The sequence below is a fragment of the Rhyacophila brunnea genome, unplaced genomic scaffold (assembly GCF_057557595.1).
Source record: "Rhyacophila brunnea isolate RB1 unplaced genomic scaffold, BYU_Rbru_1.0 scaffold_24, whole genome shotgun sequence".
Classification (NCBI taxonomy): Eukaryota; Metazoa; Arthropoda; class Insecta; order Trichoptera; family Rhyacophilidae; genus Rhyacophila; species Rhyacophila brunnea.
The window spans coordinates 5,716,724-5,735,595 of record NW_028232904.1 but is presented as its reverse complement, the minus strand read 5'-3'; the positions used below and the strand labels follow the sequence as shown (position 1 = coordinate 5,735,595).

The following is an 18,872-nucleotide window of genomic DNA, read 5'->3' as shown; positions in this document are numbered from 1 at the left end:
AATGTTACTTTAAATCCAAAATTATGTTAAAAAAACAATGTATCTTTAATGCAACCAATTTAGATCAGTAAACACTCTAATGCCAGCGCTCCATTGGCGAGCCAAAAGTCCGACGACAATAAGTCTTCAGATTTTTCTACGTTCTGCTACTGGCCAACAGACGTTCAACGAAACGAGTATATAATTAATTTGACGAGTAAAACAGTCGACTTTGACAGCATAGATAATATACGTATATCTGACAGTTAAATCGTGATGGCGTTAAATGATACCGACGTTTTATGTTTTTTGGGTTATTGGGTGGCAGATAATGTAATAACGAAGCAAAGGGTACACAAATACTGGGTGAAACATTGGATAAGGAAACGAACGACATTATCCCACACAAATTTAATACGAGAATTGCGTTTGCAACCGAGCGATTTCCGCAATTATTTGCGAATGTCGGAGGATGTATACACAGAACTGTATAATTTGGTCTCCCCATTTATTAAAAAAAAAAATACTATGATGAGGGAAGCTATTTCTCCTCATGATAGATTATGTGCAACCCTGCGATTTTTGGCTGCCGGCGGAACATTCACTGACTTGCATTATAGAACTGCGATTGGAAGACAAACTCTGGGCAAGATAATTCCCGAAACTTGCCAAGTCATCATTGACGTTTTGAAAGGAGAATATTTCAAGGTGTGTATTATATTATACGTCATCTAATAAAGTTGGGCAAATTTACAAATATATCATTAACAAGTAGACATTGGTTGGTCTTATAAAGTGAACGTTTAGTGGATTGTTTTACCTATATAAATCATAGACGGCAACATCATAAGAATGGCAGACAAGATGCATTTGAGATAGGTATATATATAGTCACAAATAAGGCCATCGTTGACATGCTAAATATTCAATAGACCATTAGAATGCTGTACCTAGCCAGGACTCTCCATATAGGCTGTAAGCAAGCTGCTTAATTATTCCTGTTGAATGTATTGTAATACTAGTCATATTCTTCGAAAAGCAAGCATGGAATTTGATTTCTAAATGAGGCCACATAATAATATAGGTTTGCTAACATAGCTCAAATACTTACCATTTGTTGTATCGCTTAAGCTAAGGTTTATAGGCATAAAAACAAACAAAAAAACAAATATTTTTACAAGATATTTATTCATACAAAAAACATTAATTTATTATACCGGCTTTTGTACATTTTTGCTTAATATACGATAAACTGGTTGAGTATGAACAGTAGTTGCTGGCATTATTTTGTCACTTTGTCCCATAAAGGCAACTTCATGCATCAGCTTCTCGGCCAGCAATCTTTGTCCCTGTGACATCGATCGTAGTTTCATGGCCATCATTTTGCCAAAAACATCAAATTCATCTTCAGTCTTGCTTAGTTTGTCGGTGATTAATTCTAACACTTTGTTGGCGCTATCATTCGATTTTTTTCGTTTGAACGATGGGGGTTCTGGTGCTCTATTGAGATTCGACCTTGGAGTAGTCGACAACGTGGATGTTGAAGGCGAATATTCTATCTGTAAATAAAATGTTGATTATTTTTTGTTGCAGTTCCCTGATACGCACGAAGAAATGGAGACGATTGCAGAAGAATTTAATAGTAAATGGCAATTTCCAAATTGCCTGGGCGCAGTTGATGGGAAACACATTGCAATCGTGCCACCTGCAGGCGCCGGCTCCCACTTTTATAATTACAAACATTTCCACAGCATTGTTTTGATGGCGATTGCAAATGCTAATTATGAATTTATTTATGTTGATGTTGGAACAAATGGACGTATTTCTGATGGAGGCGTACTGAGAAAATCTGATTTTTTCAAACGTTTAGACGAAGGCAGATTAAAAATACCTGCACCAAAAAAACCTACTGCTAATTCTGATGCACTGCCATTTGTTTATATTGGCGATGAAGCCTTTGCATTACGTAACGATTTCATAAAGCCGTATTCACAAAGGCAATTAAATCACAGTAAAAGAATATATAATTATCGGACATGCAGAGCCAGGCGAATTATAGAAAATGTTTTTGGCATTTTAGCTGCTAGATTCCGCATTTTTCAAGCTCCAATAAACATGAAAATTGAAAATATCAATACAGTTGTATTAACTTGCTGTGTGCTGCACAACTTTCTTCGTCGCAAATCAACACATACTTATACTCCTTCTCATGACCTTGATAGGGAAAATCCTGAGACAGGTTTAATAGAGCTTGGACTGAGGTCACAGGACACCTTAGCGCCTTTGGAAGCAACGACTAATCGGAACTCGACTGCCAATGCTAAGAAAGCGCGAGGAGATTTCGAAAAATATTTTAATACTACCGGGGCTGTCACATGGCAAGAAAGTATGATAAGCAATAGATAAATTAAACCAATGTAACAATTTAGTTAAAATGTTTTACCTCAATACAATCTTCGTTGTTTAACGAGTTGGAGTAACTCTCATCAGGAGACATGTTTTCCAAATCGTCCACCATGCTGGATATTGAGCTCGATTCTGTAAAACAAAATGTAAATTGTTAAAATACAACATAATACTCAAACTTGTTTTTTATTATCTCTCCCCTAAGTACCCATTCCTTCATACGGTTAATATTGATATTGGTATAATTGGTGTAATCCAGTATATCGGGTATTTTCAAAATGTGTTTTCCGCTGTATTCCTCATATCCAAACTGTACCATTAATTTTGATTGATGATTGACGATTTATTGATTGTCTCTGAAGGAACCTAACTCGAGCGATTTTTGATTTTATGATCATTTCTTTTCTTCTTCTTTCGACCATGTCCGATCATAATATGGACCTCCACGGAGTGGAGGTTTGTATTGACAGATTTTGTTTTTACGAGAAATGGATGTCAGCCACTTGCTCAACATATTAGGTCCATACTCTGACTCATACACAAATTGAAATTCAATGTGTACTTGTCAGACCCAGGATTTGAACCTGGGACCCGACCACGACTCAATAAGCCGCGCTTCCACCGCCATGATCGTACCTATATATTATTATTTCTTACCTACCTCAGCAAAGAATAAATAATTTTATTGTGACTAGAAATGATTCATAGCTGTATGTTTTAATTGCTTAATAGTAGCTAATCTAATGCGATGTCACTTTCAGAGATACGACAATGTCATAGTCTGCACGTGTATAATAAATAGCTTTAAAGCATTCCCTCGTACCTATATATTATTATTATTTATTACCTACCTCGGCAAAGAATAAGAAATTTTATTGTGACTAGAAATGATTCATAGCTGTATGTTTTAATTGCTTAATAGTAGCTAATCTAATGCGATGTCACTTTCAGAGCTAGGTACGACAATTTCATAATCTGCACGTGTATAATAAATAGCTTTAAAGCATTCCTACGTACCTTCCATTTGGTCGTTCAAGAACTCCAAATTTTTATAGTACCACAGTTTGGGTAGATAAACTGCGTCTGTGCCGGCTCCGCTTCGATATGATGTCCTTACTTTATTTCTCTCCTTTCTGTAACCCGACCTCAATGTCTGTATTTTCTTTTTAACATCGTCGACCCTTGCCTGCGGCTCCACCTTGATTAAAATCTCCAAAAGTTCCGCATACGCCAAGGACTTGGCATCACGATTCTTGTATAGTGGGCTGGTCGTCTTCCACAACGATGGGTTGTCTTTAAAACAACTAATAAAATCTTCCAAGAAACTTTTCGAATGCACTCGTAGATCTACCATTGTTGTTATCGATGTGAGATGTCCGAACACTTTGAATGACAGTAAAATAATGATGGCGCTGTCGTCCGTCGGCATAGATATAAATAATGTGACGGTAAAGCGTGGTGAACGTACGAATTTCAGCGGCTCGGCGAGTAAAATATCAAACATGTTTGAAATCCAACGAGCCTGGTCTGCGGATTAAAAAGTCCGCAGACCTGGGGTGCTCCACGCGAAAAAAAAGTCCGAAGACTGTAAATCGTCTGACTTGCGTGCCAATGGAGCGCCGGCATCAAAACGGCTGAAATGCGTCAATAATTGTGTTTCCAATAATTGATATGTTATTGATTATTATGTTAGTGAAAATACATTGATATTGTATTTATGAAAGTTTTAAATTTGGCAATACTGCTTAAAGGATAGCTTCTTTTTTCAAATTATATTTTCTTTTGTTTTTTGTTTTAATGATTTTTCTTCTCGTGTCATTGTTGCCCGTCACAAAGGATTATTGGTCGGTAATAAACATCAATATTATATTATCCTTTTGATTCTAGGACTTTAACGTCAAGGGAGAGATAAAGACTAGATGTATTTGTCAAATTCCATTTGAAGTGTGGTGCTAGATGTGGAATGGATGCTGAAAGTCTCCGAGTTTGACTGTGCCGAGCACTCTAATTTTTGGCTTCACGCCCATGTCATCTTCGTGGGAAAATTCGTAGTATTTGGACTTGTTGAAGAGTGTGATAAACTACTTACTTCAGAGGGATGTCGTAAATCATGAGTGACAAATAATTTTTCAACCGTTTTCACGTGACACGGAAATCCTAAGCTACGGAGCAAGCTTCGGTCGCTACTGTTCTGGATTCATTTTTTTGAAAACATTCTTCGCCCCTGATATATTTTACATTTGTCAAAACTGTTTTGTGTAGTTTTTAAAATTGACTGTGTATATTAGAAAAAAGTATGTGTTGAATGTTTAATTCTATTTCACTATGCTCTTGTTGTATTCAAAAAAAGTATTAGCGAGTATTAAAGTGCCCAAGAGTTGTGGAAAAATAGGAATGTTACTCTGGATATAATTACGTACCGAAGTCTTCATTTAAATAAACAGCAACGATTTCTTGTATTTTCTCTTATTACAGTGATCTAAGTAAGTATCAAAATCTCTGCCATTTCATTAAAAGTTTGTTCCTGTTGTGGATCAATAATTAACTTTTTAGACAAATTGACACTGTGGTGTCATTTGATGTAGGTCGGTAATTTTCAACCTTTTTGGATGGCAGAAGCTTTGAAACATTTTGTACAATCTCAAAGAACACTACCTTGATGACACATTACGGTCCAGAGAGATACATTACAGAATACATGCGTAAGTAATATACATAGTAAGCATACATACATAAGCAAAGAACTGCCTATACGAAAGCTGAAATGCCCGAACCAAACTATAGAGTGTAGGTAATTTTATGTAAGTGAGTATTTTCATAATTTTCTTCATTTTATTATTTCTACAAGACTATCATAAACGGTTACAAGTAAATAAATCCTTTATTATTTAGATGGGGATAAATAATAGAAAGAACATAGTCTATGGAAAGAACACATTTTTCCAGAGTATTGGTATATCCCTATCTTTTGGTATTGCAGCCCCCAAGCTATCCTCCTCTGATGGTAAAAGGCAATGTCCAGATTAAAGAGATTTAAAAAATGGTCGATTGATAAATCGGCAAATCATAAAATTCGGTTAATAACGATGGCTTTACCCATTTTATATTGTAAACAAAACATAAACACTTTTTTAAATAATATCATCGCGATGCATTTATTTATATGCTTTCATACATAATTATTATCTAGGTCCTAGATGAATTTACACATTAATTATTTACAAATATCATTCATTAGAGTATCATAGGTAATGGCAGTTTGCAGTTCTTGGTGGGTAGGTATAATAATGGTTTATTTTAGTAATGTCCATAGTGGCTATGTGGCACGACGTGGATTGTTGGGCCACTCTTCTTGACGACGGCGTTGAAGCCATGCACATCATCAGCGGTGTAATCTACGACGCGAACTGAACCATCTGGCTCTATCAAGGAGTACTGGCCTGAAAAAAACCAATATTGTTTAAACATGGCTTATTGTTATTCGGCACAAGGATATGTGGGACCAAATTCTAATAATATTAAAACGAACGATTGTCGTTTATATGTAATCAAAAACACGGGGACAGAAATAAGTTTGATTACGTCTATTTATGTCTATTTAATGGCATTAACTGTAAATTAATAGTAAAAACACATTGTTTTATACAATATTTATTACATGTAGTGTATTTAGATGACATGGAAACAATGGTTTTGTCTATTGACTATTGACTGATCATTCTAAAAAAGGCTGTTATTTTCATGTTAATTATGTCCAAGCAAGTTTATATTTTAATGATCAGTCTTGGGGTGGAATTAGTGTATTATTATTGTCTAACTGTGTAATCTCATGTGTTTTGGAGATATGATCTATTGGATAATATAAGAACGTTTATTTCATTATATCTAGAAAATAAGAAGAGGTTTTTACCCTTGACAACATCACCATCTCTGATTTCTTGTTGTGACTTCACATCTCCTGTATGACTATCTTTTACTCCATAGTTATACGCGTATTTTGGATGGGCCTATAATAGAGAAAATACATATTTTATTTTATTGTAACAATCGCAGAAAGATTGCGTAATTTCTTTTAGAGAATATATAAGTCTCTATGTACAGTGCAAATAGTTGAAAAGTTTATTAGCAGATAATAATATATGCATAGGAATTCATTTATATAATTATTACTTACATAGTGATCCCTTCCATATAACCCATGTCCATGACCATGTCCAACGCCTCCATATCCCAATCCATTAAGAGCCAAGCTGTTGTGACCCAGTCCATTGTAATTTAATCCGTTGTACCCAAGACCACTATAGCCTAAACCGCTGTGTCCCAGTCCATTGTTGCCCAAGCCGTTATAGCCCAGTCCATTGTAATCTAAGCTGTTGTACCTCAGTCCACTGTATCCAATGTTATTGTGAGCGAGTCTACCGTAGCCTAAGCTGCCGTAGCCTAAACTGCTGTAGCTTGAGCCGCCGTAGCCCAAATGATTGCTTACGAGTCCCAGCGAATGGTGGCCAACGTCTCCTCGTACAATATTACTGTGTGAGACTGCAACTCCGTGACCATTGCACATCACGGCTATTGCCACGACGCAAAGAGACAACTGAAAATATATACAAAAACAACGTATTATTATATTTAGCTACCATAGTAAAATCAAAATGTGAAAGAACCAATACTTTTTAGAGGCATAAAGAAAATTTAGTGTTGAACCACATTGTTTGGGATCTTCTATATATTTCTATTCGAAATTTATTAGATCGGCAAGATCGAACTCACTTATTACTTTTACATATTCGCAAGTATTTATTAGTTTAATTTAGAATATTTATTTAAATTCAATTTTCAATAATATGTTAGATTTATATCTCTTTTCCTTTCGCACACATTTTTTTTGACAACACACGAAATACATAATTATTTGAAACAATCCCAGATGTATAGTAGGTACCTACATTGGAAAAAAATATGTTTTTGACTTTATGTAGGTATAATAATAAATATAACCTTCTTAAATATTGTGTATATTTCAATTAATAATACAATAATAAATAGCAAAAATATGTTGATATTTGTAGATGAGTTAATTTAGATTTGTAACAATGGCCATGATTACATTTTAGATATTATACATTCTTATACAAATTCATCAGCATTCATCTGTCAAAAAACGAATGATACTTGTATGAGAAGACCTAGATGTCTATGAGTTGGGCCTATTTAGAATTTATTTTACAAACATAAAAAATAATGACGATTTACCTTAATGAACACCATCGTTATGGTAGTATTGTTGACTAAACTGAAGACCTGATTGGACTGATCACTTGGTACAACTGATGTTTGTACTCCTCGAGGAGTGGGCTTATATACTCATTCGATTGCTTTTCAGTTTCCGTTATTACAAGAATTTACATCAGTTTCAATGCCAACAGAAATGTGCGTAAAAGTTAATGAATACCTACACATATTTTAGCCATTGCATTAATTAACATGATCTATATCGAAATGGCAAACACTAAATGCTTCACAGAGATACCTACACGATGATTAACTACCTACATGAAAAGAATAAAAATGTATATCTGTTCAATAGGGATTTGCTACTTTTCAGTTCTTCACTGTGGTTTTGCGTGCAAGTTCTGTTAGCTTTATTTCCCACTGTCTCATACATATTATGTAGTTATTATGTTAATAATACCCTCTGAGAGTGCACATAAATGTCGGTTGGAAGGTAAGAGCTTTTGTCGCGACGGCCCGGCTCTCACTTGAAGCAGTTGGCCATAGCAACTTGGTTTCCACAAGGGAAAATCATGTTACAGCGAGCGAGAAAGTTTCTTCATAATCAAACTAGCTTGATCATAATGGCACATACATCAAAATATAGACCATGCACACTCTAGTGGGCATCAACCAAGTTTTTCTTGTGGGACACTATTTGCAGAATATTGAAAGTTACCTACCCTTCGTTACGCCACGTTAAGGAATATGAAACACTCGTTTTCAGAATTAAAATATATGGATTGAGGCCCACCTGATTGAGAACGCACCGCTTTCAGAAATCAATTCGGTTTCAGAAGAGGCAAGAAGCCATTGTCCTTAAATGTCCAGGTAGTAGTTCAAAGTAAGTACGCGGCCGTCCACACTCCATTGGAGATGGGGGATACTAGAGAATACTAAAAGCATCCAAGTTAGTCACCTTACCTGGCGTTCGAATGTATAATATGTTAAATTTCGATTATCTTCAATTAGAATAATTTATTTGTCTTAATTTTCTGTACTTCTTTCTCCCATGGGCACTTTTTATTAAATTAAGTCTCGGTAAACTCAGTCAACGCACACTTGAGTGCGTGGCGACCCGAGTCTTTGGCATCTGCTCCTGAGATAATCCCAGTTGTAAACAACTTCTGATGCTTAACATCCATACGTAGGGCTTCCTGGTACGCTTGATTAAGATCCAGTAAGTATGGAGCGGGGTGGTCGGTTTGAAGGAAAGTATTAGATAGGTAAATGTAGCAAAATTCAACTTATTGCGGAATATCTGGTTGAATGGTAAAACAGAATGCCTTCTATTCAATGCTTGTATTCTTACAGTGATGGTTTAGAATTATGCATCATTGTACTTAAACTTATATGGGGAAGATAGGAAAATGCATCCCTTTGTTAATCCAAAACTATATTGGAAATTTTAAACACTATGCAGTAAGTGCAATATTCTAACACAAATTAACAACATGAGTATTGAATGTTTACAGCAGAGAATAGAAAAATAAAGTGTTTTGCCTTCTACATGGGGTGTAAGGAGATAAATTTGTGTAGTGTAGAGAAATGGATTGTTAAAGAAAATGTTATTTTCTTATTAACGTCTGTAATATTATTTATAAATATTCCTTCGCGTAAACGATAATGTGCGCATTCAATATTGGAATATTGCATGTAGAGACCGGAACATTATTAAATCATAAACCAAAACTGACTAAGTCTATGCCGACCGGCTTTCGGATTTTTATGTTATTAATCTGTCCTGTGGTGTGTGGACTGCAGACATCACCGGAGCTGCCGAATCTTTACTCGTCCGCTGTAATCCAAAGCCTCCCGGCCAGTCGCAGTGGTGGACACAGCATGTGTCGGACCTGCACCCAGGACGTAGACAATACCTAACGAGATTTTTTGTTATTTCGCAAGAAAATTTTTTTATGCGATTTCAATTTCTATTTAATTCCCACCTTTCGGGATGGTATTGATATAAAAAAATACCGTCCTTACAGCTTATATTTTTTTATTGCCTGTGGCACTGATTATAAAAATCTCTGTGATATATAATGTGATATTATAACGCCAGACTTGATTAGTGGAAAATTGCTAGATTCGTAAAGAAAAATGCCAAGTTTTCAACTCCGAATAATGAGATACCTACGCATCTCGCTATCTAAATGATATTTTCCGGAACAATGTTCAACTCGATATGTAATATCAGGGCGTCAAAGTTGTTTTCGGATAAAACTAAATCCCCCCCCCCCCCGTTTAAAGATTAAATTCTGACAATGCTGTTTTGTGGCAGCGAGTCAAAGCGAATTATAAATATTAAACTTATCGCCGTTTTTGAGTCTTTCAGAATTTACTAATGGTTCTGTGTTCCTTCAGGATGTTCAGTGCATGATTTAATAATTCATTTTTGTAAGCTCAATTTTCTAAAGCCACATTTTCTTTGAAATAGTGATAAACCATTTTTTTTCAAGATATCAAGTTTCACAACGATAAGTTTACACCAGCACTGACTGATCTGAGAATGTACATTTGACGCATGAGCTATTGTAATAGACAACAGATTACATGAACTCAAAATAAATCAAGGTCAATATCAAAGGATATAAGCAGTCACCGCATCGTCAAAAGATGTGAGGTTTGTATCCCATTCGGTTTAATTTAATTGCAAGGTTTTCCCTGAAAGGTATGTTTTCAGAGGTATTTAGAGATAATGTATTTTTGTTACCATTATAGTTTTGTCAAAAATCCACACAAAAAATATTCAAGATAACTTTGTACAAAAATTAAATTAACTCATTTCGAATCACAAATTCAATTGTAACAATATTTTAGCGGATGTGGCTGAAAGTGAAGACTATTTTCAAATTTCGAAACATATCTCTACTTTGTCAAAGCCAAACCTCATTTCAAGTTATCCATCCCATGATAATGGAAAATAATATTTACATTGTATAATCCACCAGAAAGAATTCATAAATTTCAAATGTTATTAAGAAAAGACATTTTTAAAATATCATCGCGACGTATTTATTTATATGCTTTCATACACAATTTACACAAAAAGCTATTATTAATAGCTTGCTATATACAATAATCATTTACAGAGTTCAATGTTGGATAATCATAGTCAAAGCACGTTTGCGTTTTTCGGTGGGTAGGTACGAGTATATTAATCATTTATTTTAATAATGTCCATAGTGTCCAGTGTGTGGTACTGCATGGATTGTTGGTCCGGTCTTCTTGACGACGGCGTTGAAGCCATTGACATCATCAGCTGTGTAGTCCACGACGCGAACTGAACCGTCCGGCTCCACCAAGGAGTACTGGCCTGAAAAGAAAACAATCAATATTATAATAACGTATTGGTATTTGACAACAGGACGGTGATCATGCGAGACTATTCAAATAATATTGGTGAAGTTATAAAATTCAAAACTATAATCTCTTTTGATAAGTAAGTGTGTTTTTCATTCATTATTTCATTGCATATTTGACGCAAACATTCATTCATTTTATTTATTATTTATTTAAGAATACAAAACATTGTGGACATAATAAATTTTGATGACATACATAATATAAATCGATTACGTTATCTATGGAATCTGTCTTGTATATACGGAACATTTAGCTGCCCTAAATACATTACATATATATATATATATATTATATATATCATGTACTATTATGTATTCAAAAAGTAAGAAGGTCATGGTTTGAGCTATTGGCTAATAATCAACAATACTTAAATAGTCTGCTACATCTTGACTATGATTTCCTACCAGGACAGAAAATAAAGGCCATTCTTGGAGTAGGATAAATATTTTCTTCCATCTCTCTTTTATTTGGGAATTAGATCAACTAGTTTGTTATCGACATGTTAATGTAATATATTTGTTTGTACCTTTGACAACGCCACCATCTCTGACTTCTTGTTGAGATTTCACATCTCCAGTGTGACCGTCTTTTACTCCATAATTATACGAGTATTTTGGATGAGCCTTTAGTATAAGAAAAAACGAATTGATGTTAGTATTAACTCAGTGGAAAACCTGTCCATGGATGTACAAAATAATATCAAAATTCTTGATAAGTATAAATAAATTTATGCTGGAATCTATAAAGCGGATATCTAGAAACGTGTCTCATGTAAAATAACTGAATAAGATTTCCTGAAGTCCCAATATAATATTGGTAACTAATCCCAATATTACTCTTTTACACTGCCAAGGTAATTAAAATAATGTTTTGATTATGCAAAAGTATTATTTTTACAATTAAATAATAAAACGTATGAAGTCATTCCAATTACCAGAATATCTTCAAAAAACGCTCGTTCAATCATTTTATTGCCTGAACTATTACACTATATTTTAATATTAGGCATGTTTCTTTTGATTAATAGGCAACTATTTTTCACAGCGTAATTCGAATGACAGAAACACGATTTAAATTTATGTTATTCATCTGTCATCTGATTCAAATCTAAAAAAATTAAAAGGATATCTAAAATAATTAATTATTGTAGAAAATGAGTTAATTTATAGCACGATACAAAGCAGTGGAAGACATTTTATGAAAACCAGAACAGATTAACAATTTAACAAAAACATTTATATCTAGAATACTCACATAGTGATCTCCTCCATGTATTCCGTTTCCATAGCCATGCCCAACGCCTCCATATCCCAATCCATTAAGAGCCAAGCTGTTGTGACCGAGTCCATTGTAGCCTAATACGTTGTACCCAAGTCCACTATAGCCTAAACTACTGTGTCCCAGTACATTGTAGCCCAAGCCGTTATAGCCCAGCCCATTGTAACCTAAGCTATTGTAGCCTAGTCCATTGTAACCTAAGCTATTGTCGCCCAGTGCACTGTATCCGATGTTATTGTGAGAGAGTCCCCCGTAGCCTAAGCTGCCGTAGCTTGAACCGCCGTAGCCTAAATGATTGCCAGCGAGTCCCAGCGAATGGTGGCCAACGTCTCCTCGTACAATATTACTGTGCGATACTGCGACTCCGTGACCATTGCACACCGCAGCTAGTGCCACGATGCAGAAAGATAACTGAAATCAACATAAAATGTGAAAGCAATGAGTTAATTTTGTGTGAGAAAGAATTAATATTTTTTTGGAGGTGATGATGAAGATTGAGTATTTAACCACTTTGTATGGGATCTTTTTATATATCTATACAAAATTGACTAGTTCGGTAGCATCAATTTTATTCACATAATCCTTTTCCATATTCGCATGTATGTATTATGTTTTATTTAAAATATTTAACTCAATGTTAGATTTATATTTTTTTTCGTTATGAACACAGATTTTTTTGACAACATACAAAATAAATAATTTGGAAAAATCTCAGAGAAATAGTACATTATATTTAAAAAAAATATGTTTTAGTTTATTTAGGTATTCTAAACAATGTTGCATTCTAAAATATTGTATATTATTGAATGAATAATAAAATAATTTAATTTAAAATTCTATATGTTGATATTATTTGCAAATATATAGGTACGTTATCAAAATAGATAAAACTGCTATAGAGACATGAATGTCTACTTACAATTGTCAATGACTGTTATTACATATTCGTTTTTTAACTGAATTATATATATGTGCTTCTATTTATTAAACAAAGCACTGGTATTTTTATAAGAAGTCCTAGATTTCTATGAATTGGGCCTATTTCGTATTTATTTTATATACTACACTCACTAATAAGTATTACAATATACACTGACGATTTACCTTAATGAACACCATTGTCACGTTTGTATTTGACTAAGCTGAAGACTCAGTTGAACTAATAACTTGGTAAAACTGATGCGTGTACTCCTTGAGGAGTAGGCTTATATACTCACGCGATAGGTTTCTGCTTCCGTTATTACAAGAGTTTCTGTCAGTTTCAATGTTAATAAGTAATAATATTATGCATGCAATTTGATGGATAAAAATAATTTTAACTAGTGCATTTATTAACGATTAATACCGATTTGATGGCTATTCTATTGGTAGTGAAGATGAAATGAAAAATCTGAAAAATGGTAGTATTATATATTTGGACACTAGGGATTCACTTCACGATACTGTATGGAAAAGGCTGGAGCAACATTCATTTGAATTTAATTGATTCACAGATGTATTGTATCATAAACAGATTTCGCCTGTTTAACGCTTGTATTCTTGACGGTGCTGGTTTACAGTTGCGAGTCATAGCATCTTACCAAATGCGCGGTGAGAATGAATACGTATTATAACACGGATACGTATTAAAAACTCCATTTGTTGCTCGAATTTCCAAAGGTTATACACAACGGCCAAAGAACCACTTTTGTATCACCGGTTCCTCTTTCTGATTTTCGATTACCTTTTTTCTAGATATTTTGTATCTGGTACATCATACGAGATTCTCCGTTACAGCTGCAGATAAGACGGAACGGTGTCAGGCATAGTTGAAGATGTGTCAGATGCGGTATGGAAATGCATTCAACCTCTCTATATGCCATCCACAGATCAAGAGGAATGGAAACAGATTGCAGTTGACTTTGAGCAAAGATGGCATTTTTCGAATTGTTGTGGTGCTCTTGATGGACAACTTGGGAAAACTTTTTAAATCGTGCTTATGGCAACCGTGAATACGAACTATAAATTAATAACAATCGATAAGGTCAATGGGTAGATTCAGTGATGGATTTATTATTGCAAATAATTTTAATCTTAATAACCCCTTCGGAAAATAAATCGGAATAACACACCTAATCTTAAGCCATTAAACGGCCAAGAAGAAACTAACCTACCAACCATATGTTATGTTGTGGCGTTAAACCAGAAATTGTCTTTGATGATCAAATTATTACTGCTGGGAAGTCCAAAACATAATACAAAGATAATATTCAAATTCACATAGACTATGCCATACTATGCAAGAAAAAAGCTAGATATTTGTATATAAGATAAAAAACAAATTTATCATATATTAGTACATATTTATATTAATAAGTGAAGCAGTTCCATTGAAGGAAAATGTAGTGCGTCCATTTCCGAATGAACAGGACTTTAGACTTTCGTACGCGACAAACAGTTGCGGCACTTGCTCTCACAGTACGAAACAGATTTACAAATTATTTTTATGCACAAAATGCTCTTTCCTGACAAGCAGAGGCTGTAGTAAGTGGTCGTTTTTAGCTCATTGTTTGTTTTTGTTTTAGTTACTTACCATCCTAGTAATTTAATTCATTTGCAATTTTCGCCCATATTGAGTCTTTAATAGTATTTTATGGTATAATATATGTGCTTAGTATCATATCAACACAGTGCACCTCGTACTGATTCAATCAATAATTCACTCATGTTGAAATTAATTTGGTTAAAAGCACGTACACATCCGGAAAATATTTCCGTCCAGTTTATTTTTGACGTTTGGTTGTTTCGCATTTCATTTGAATTAGGAATTTCCCCAATTCACTGCTTGGTGTACTTTCTTTTTATTAGTTTAATGGCTACAAAATGGAGGTATATTGATTAATTAATTTAATATGTACACTTTGGATGTAGGTACTGTAAGGACGAATTTAAAATGGTGTATACACAATAAGGGAGGGACTTGGATCACCGGGGTGGGTGCAAAATCATGGTTGTTATACAAGGTAACGTATAATACGTTTTCTTTTATGAAATAATCGTGGATATTGAGTATGTGCTTCTAGCAAAATTATCAAATCATTTATTCGTTAAGCTAAGTGGAATTTGAACCCATAACCTGTTTCAGAAGCGAACATTTTTCCACTCGACCATGTAAATGCATTTGAAGTCTCATTGTGTAATATTTTGGCAACTAACTTTGAGACGGTCCAGCGGTATCAATATTTTTTCACACACCCTAGCAATTTATTGGTATGTTATATTTTTATCTTGAAGGTTGTCTTGTATCAAGCTTAATAATTATGTATGTACTTGAGTAGGTTTTCATAGAAATCATTTGAAATTTTCTAAATAAGATTAATTTGTTAAGATATATATAATAATTGTAATATATCGCCAGATTTCAGTAATTGAATTCTTCACGCATCGATTAGAAAATTGTAATTTTACTTAAATTCAAAATATGGTAAAAAAAAACAATGTAAGTATCTTTAATGCAACCAATTTAGATCAGTGAACGCTTTAACGAAATGGCTGAAATCCGTCGATTGTGTTTCCGATAATTGATTATAATATTATTATGTTAGTGACAATACATTGATATTGTATTTATAACAGTTTTAAATTTGGCAATACTGCTAAAAGGATAGCTTCTTTCAAATCATAATTTCTTTTGTTTTTTAAAATGATTTTTCTTCTCGTGTCATTGTTGCACGTTACAAAGGATTTATTGGTCAGTAATAAACATCGATATTATGTTATCCTTTTGATCCTAGGACTTTAACGTCAAGGGAGAGACTAGATGTATTTGTCAATGTGAATGGAATGGATACTGAAAGTCTCCAAGTTGGATGCAATTATGAGTTTGACTGTGCCGATCACTATAATTTTTGGCTTCACCCTTGAGGAAGATGTCATGGGAAAATTCGTAGTATTTGGACAGGTTGAAGTGTGTGAGGCAGTTCCTTCAAATGGATGGCGCTAATTATGAGTGCCAAATGATTTTTCCATCGATTTTACGTGACGCGGAATGCCAAGCCATGTAGAAAGCTACATTCGCCACTATCCTGGATCCATTCTTTTGAAAACATTTTTCACCCCTGATATATTTTACATATTTGTCAAAACTGTTTCGTGTAGTCTTAAAAATTGTGTATATATAAAAAAAATGGTATGGTTTGGATGCTTTAATCTGTTTCACAATGCGTTTGTTGTATTTAAAAAAAATATCAAAGTATTAGCGAGTATTAAAGTGCCCAAGAAAAAAATAAGAATGTTACTCTGGATATGATTACGGACCGACGTCTTCATTTAAATAAACAGCAACGTTTCCTTGTATGTTCTCTTATTACAGTGATCTATGTAAGTATCATAATCTCTGCCATTTCATTAAAAGATTGTTTCTGATGCGAATCAAAATACATTTTGAGGCAAATTGACACTGTGGAGTCATTTGATGTAGGTCGGTAATTTTCAACATTTTTGGATCGCAGAAGCTTTGAAACATTTTGTACAATCTCAAAGAACCACTACCTTGATGACACACTACGGTCCAGAGAGATACATAACAGAATAGATGCTTAAGTGATGACATACATAAACAAAGAACTGCCTATACGAAAGCTCAAATGCCCGCCCTTAACTGTAGGTAGTGTCAAATTTTATATTATTAGGACGGCAATGTCCAGATTAAAGAGGTTTATGGTCGATTAATAAATCGGCAAATCATAAAATTCGGCTAATTACGATGGCTTTACTTATTTTTCATTTAACAAAACAAAAACATCTTTTTAAATAATATCATCGCGATGTATTTATTTATATGCTTCCATACATAATTTCCACAAATAGTTATTACCTAGATGAATTTATACAATAATTATTTACAAATATCAAACATTCGATTATCATCGTCAATATCACTTCTGTTTGCGATTATTGGTGGGTAAGTATATTAATGATTTATTTTAATAATGTCCATAGTGTCTATGTGGCACGACATGGATTGTTGGGCCACTCTTCTTGACGACGGCGTTGAAGCCATTGACATCATCAGCGGTGTAATCTACGACGCAAACTGAACCATCTGGCTCTACCAAGGAGTACTGGCCTGAAAAGAAAATATCCAATATTGTTTATACCTACATGGCTTATTGGTATTCGGCACAAGGATATGTGGGACCAAATTTTAATATAATTAAAACGTATGATTGTCGTTTATTTGTAATCAAAAAACACGGGGACAGAAATAAGTTTGAATACATCTTTTTGTGTCTATTTAATGGCATTAACTGTTAAATATTAGTAGAAACTCATTGTTTTACATAATATTTATTACATGTAGTGTATTTGGATGACATGTATACAATGGTTTTGACTATTGACTGATCATTCTAAAAAAGGCAGTTAATTTCATGTTAATTATGTCCATGCAAGTTTATATTTTAATGATCAGTCTTGGGGTGGAATTAGTGTATTATTATTGTCTTACTGTGTAATCTCATGTGCTTTGGAGAGATGATCTATTAGATAATATAAGTACGTTTAATTTATTATATCTAGAAAATAAGAAGAGGTTTTACCCTTGACAACATCACCATCTCTGACTTCTTGTTGTGACTTCACATCTCCTGTATGACTATCTTTCACTCCATAGTTAAACGCGTATTTTGGATGAGTCTTTAAAAGAAAAAAATACTTATTTATTTTATTGTGACAATCGCAAGAAGGGTTTCGTAATTTCTTTTAGAGAATATATAAGTCTCTATGTACAGTGCAAATAGTTGAAAAGTTTATTAGTAGATAATAATATATGCAATTCATTTATATATACTACTTACATAGTGATCCCTTCCATATAACCCATGTCCATGTCCATGTCCAACGCCTCCATATCCTAATCCATTAAGAGCCAAGCTGTTGTGACCCAGTCCATTGTAGCCTAATCCGTTGTACCCAAGACCACTATAGCCTAAACCGTTGTGTCCCAGTCCATTGTAGCCTAAGCCGTTATAGCCCAGCTCATTGTAACCTAAGCTGTTGTACCCCTGTCCACTGTATCCGATGCTATTGTGAGCAAGCCCACTATAGCCCAAGTTCCCGTAACCGTAGCTTAAGTCGCCGTAACTTAGTTGATTGCTAGCAAGTCCCAGCGAATGATGGCCAACGTCTCCTCGTACAATATTACTGTGTGAGACTGCAACTCCGTGACCATTGCACATCGCGGCTAGTGCCACGACGCAAAGAGACAACTGGAAATATATTATAATAATGTAATATTATAATTATTTGTAATTACTTAAACAGTAAAATTAAATGTAAAAGCCATGAGTTATTTTTGTGTGTGAAAGAACTAATTATTTTTATAGACATAAAGAAAATTGAGTGTTGAACCACGTTGTGTGGGATCTTCTTTTTAAATATAATATAGCAGATCCTACACTATCCAAACATTACAACAAATTAATGATATTTGTATGAGAAGACCTTGGTCTATAAATTGGGCCTACAAACTACATCCAATGGGAAATATTATAGTAAATAATGACGATTTACCTTGATGAACACCATCGTTA

At 34.1% G+C, this 18,872-nt stretch overlaps 4 protein-coding genes across 4 annotated transcripts; all 4 read right to left on the bottom strand.

The window, feature by feature from the left end:
- Positions 1-1,155: 1,155 nt before the first annotated feature.
- LOC147068949 (uncharacterized) lies at positions 1,156-3,792 on the bottom strand. Its single transcript, XM_085951265.1, has 3 exons — positions 3,403-3,792; positions 2,423-2,517; positions 1,156-1,538 (listed from the first exon to the last, which is right to left on the bottom strand). Exons 1-3 carry the CDS (start codon positions 3,737-3,739, stop codon positions 1,191-1,193), a joined length of 780 nt encoding a protein of 259 aa, XP_085807391.1. The 5' UTR covers positions 3,740-3,792; the 3' UTR covers positions 1,156-1,190.
- Positions 3,793-5,682: 1,890 nt separating this feature from the next.
- Positions 5,683-7,653, bottom strand: LOC147068948 (uncharacterized). Its single transcript, XM_085951575.1, has 4 exons — positions 7,639-7,653; positions 6,560-6,979; positions 6,296-6,392; positions 5,683-5,825 (listed from the first exon to the last, which is right to left on the bottom strand). The coding sequence occupies exons 1-4, from the start codon at positions 7,651-7,653 to the stop codon at positions 5,683-5,685; spliced, it is 675 nt and encodes a 224-aa protein (XP_085807701.1).
- Positions 7,654-10,826: 3,173 nt separating this feature from the next.
- Positions 10,827-13,419, bottom strand: LOC147068947 (uncharacterized). Its single transcript, XM_085951529.1, has 4 exons — positions 13,405-13,419; positions 12,277-12,711; positions 11,549-11,645; positions 10,827-10,972 (listed from the first exon to the last, which is right to left on the bottom strand). Exons 1-4 carry the CDS (start codon positions 13,417-13,419, stop codon positions 10,827-10,829), a joined length of 693 nt encoding a protein of 230 aa, XP_085807655.1.
- Positions 13,420-17,264: 3,845 nt separating this feature from the next.
- On the bottom strand, positions 17,265-18,557 carry LOC147068946 (uncharacterized; the record flags this gene model as incomplete). Its single annotated transcript, XM_085951663.1, has 3 exons — positions 17,265-17,407; positions 17,880-17,976; positions 18,138-18,557. Coding segments are annotated over 3 exons (660 nt in total), but the record flags the coding sequence as incomplete, so codon positions are not given.
- Positions 18,558-18,872: the final 315 nt, after the last annotated feature.

Coding starts and splice junctions, on each gene's coding strand:
- LOC147068949 (XM_085951265.1), bottom strand. CDS start 3,739: ATGGTAGATCTACGAGTGCATTCGAAAAGTTTCTTGGAAGATTTTATT. Junction 2,518..3,402: donor CTTGAACGACCAAATGGAAG/GTACGTAGGAAT, acceptor TTTGTTTTACAG/AATCGAGCTCAATATCCAGC. Junction 1,539..2,422: donor ACAACGAAGATTGTATTGAG/GTAAAACATTTT, acceptor TTTTATTTACAG/ATAGAATATTCGCCTTCAAC.
- LOC147068948 (XM_085951575.1), bottom strand. Junction 6,393..6,559: donor TATATGGAAGGGATCACTAT/GTAAGTAATAAT, acceptor TCTCTATTATAG/GCCCATCCAAAATACGCGTA. Junction 5,826..6,295: donor AGATGGTGATGTTGTCAAGG/GTAAAAACCTCT, acceptor GGTTTTTTTCAG/GCCAGTACTCCTTGATAGAG.
- LOC147068947 (XM_085951529.1), bottom strand. Junction 11,646..12,276: donor TACATGGAGGAGATCACTAT/GTGAGTATTCTA, acceptor CTTATACTAAAG/GCTCATCCAAAATACTCGTA. Junction 10,973..11,548: donor AGATGGTGGCGTTGTCAAAG/GTACAAACAAAT, acceptor TTTTCTTTTCAG/GCCAGTACTCCTTGGTGGAG.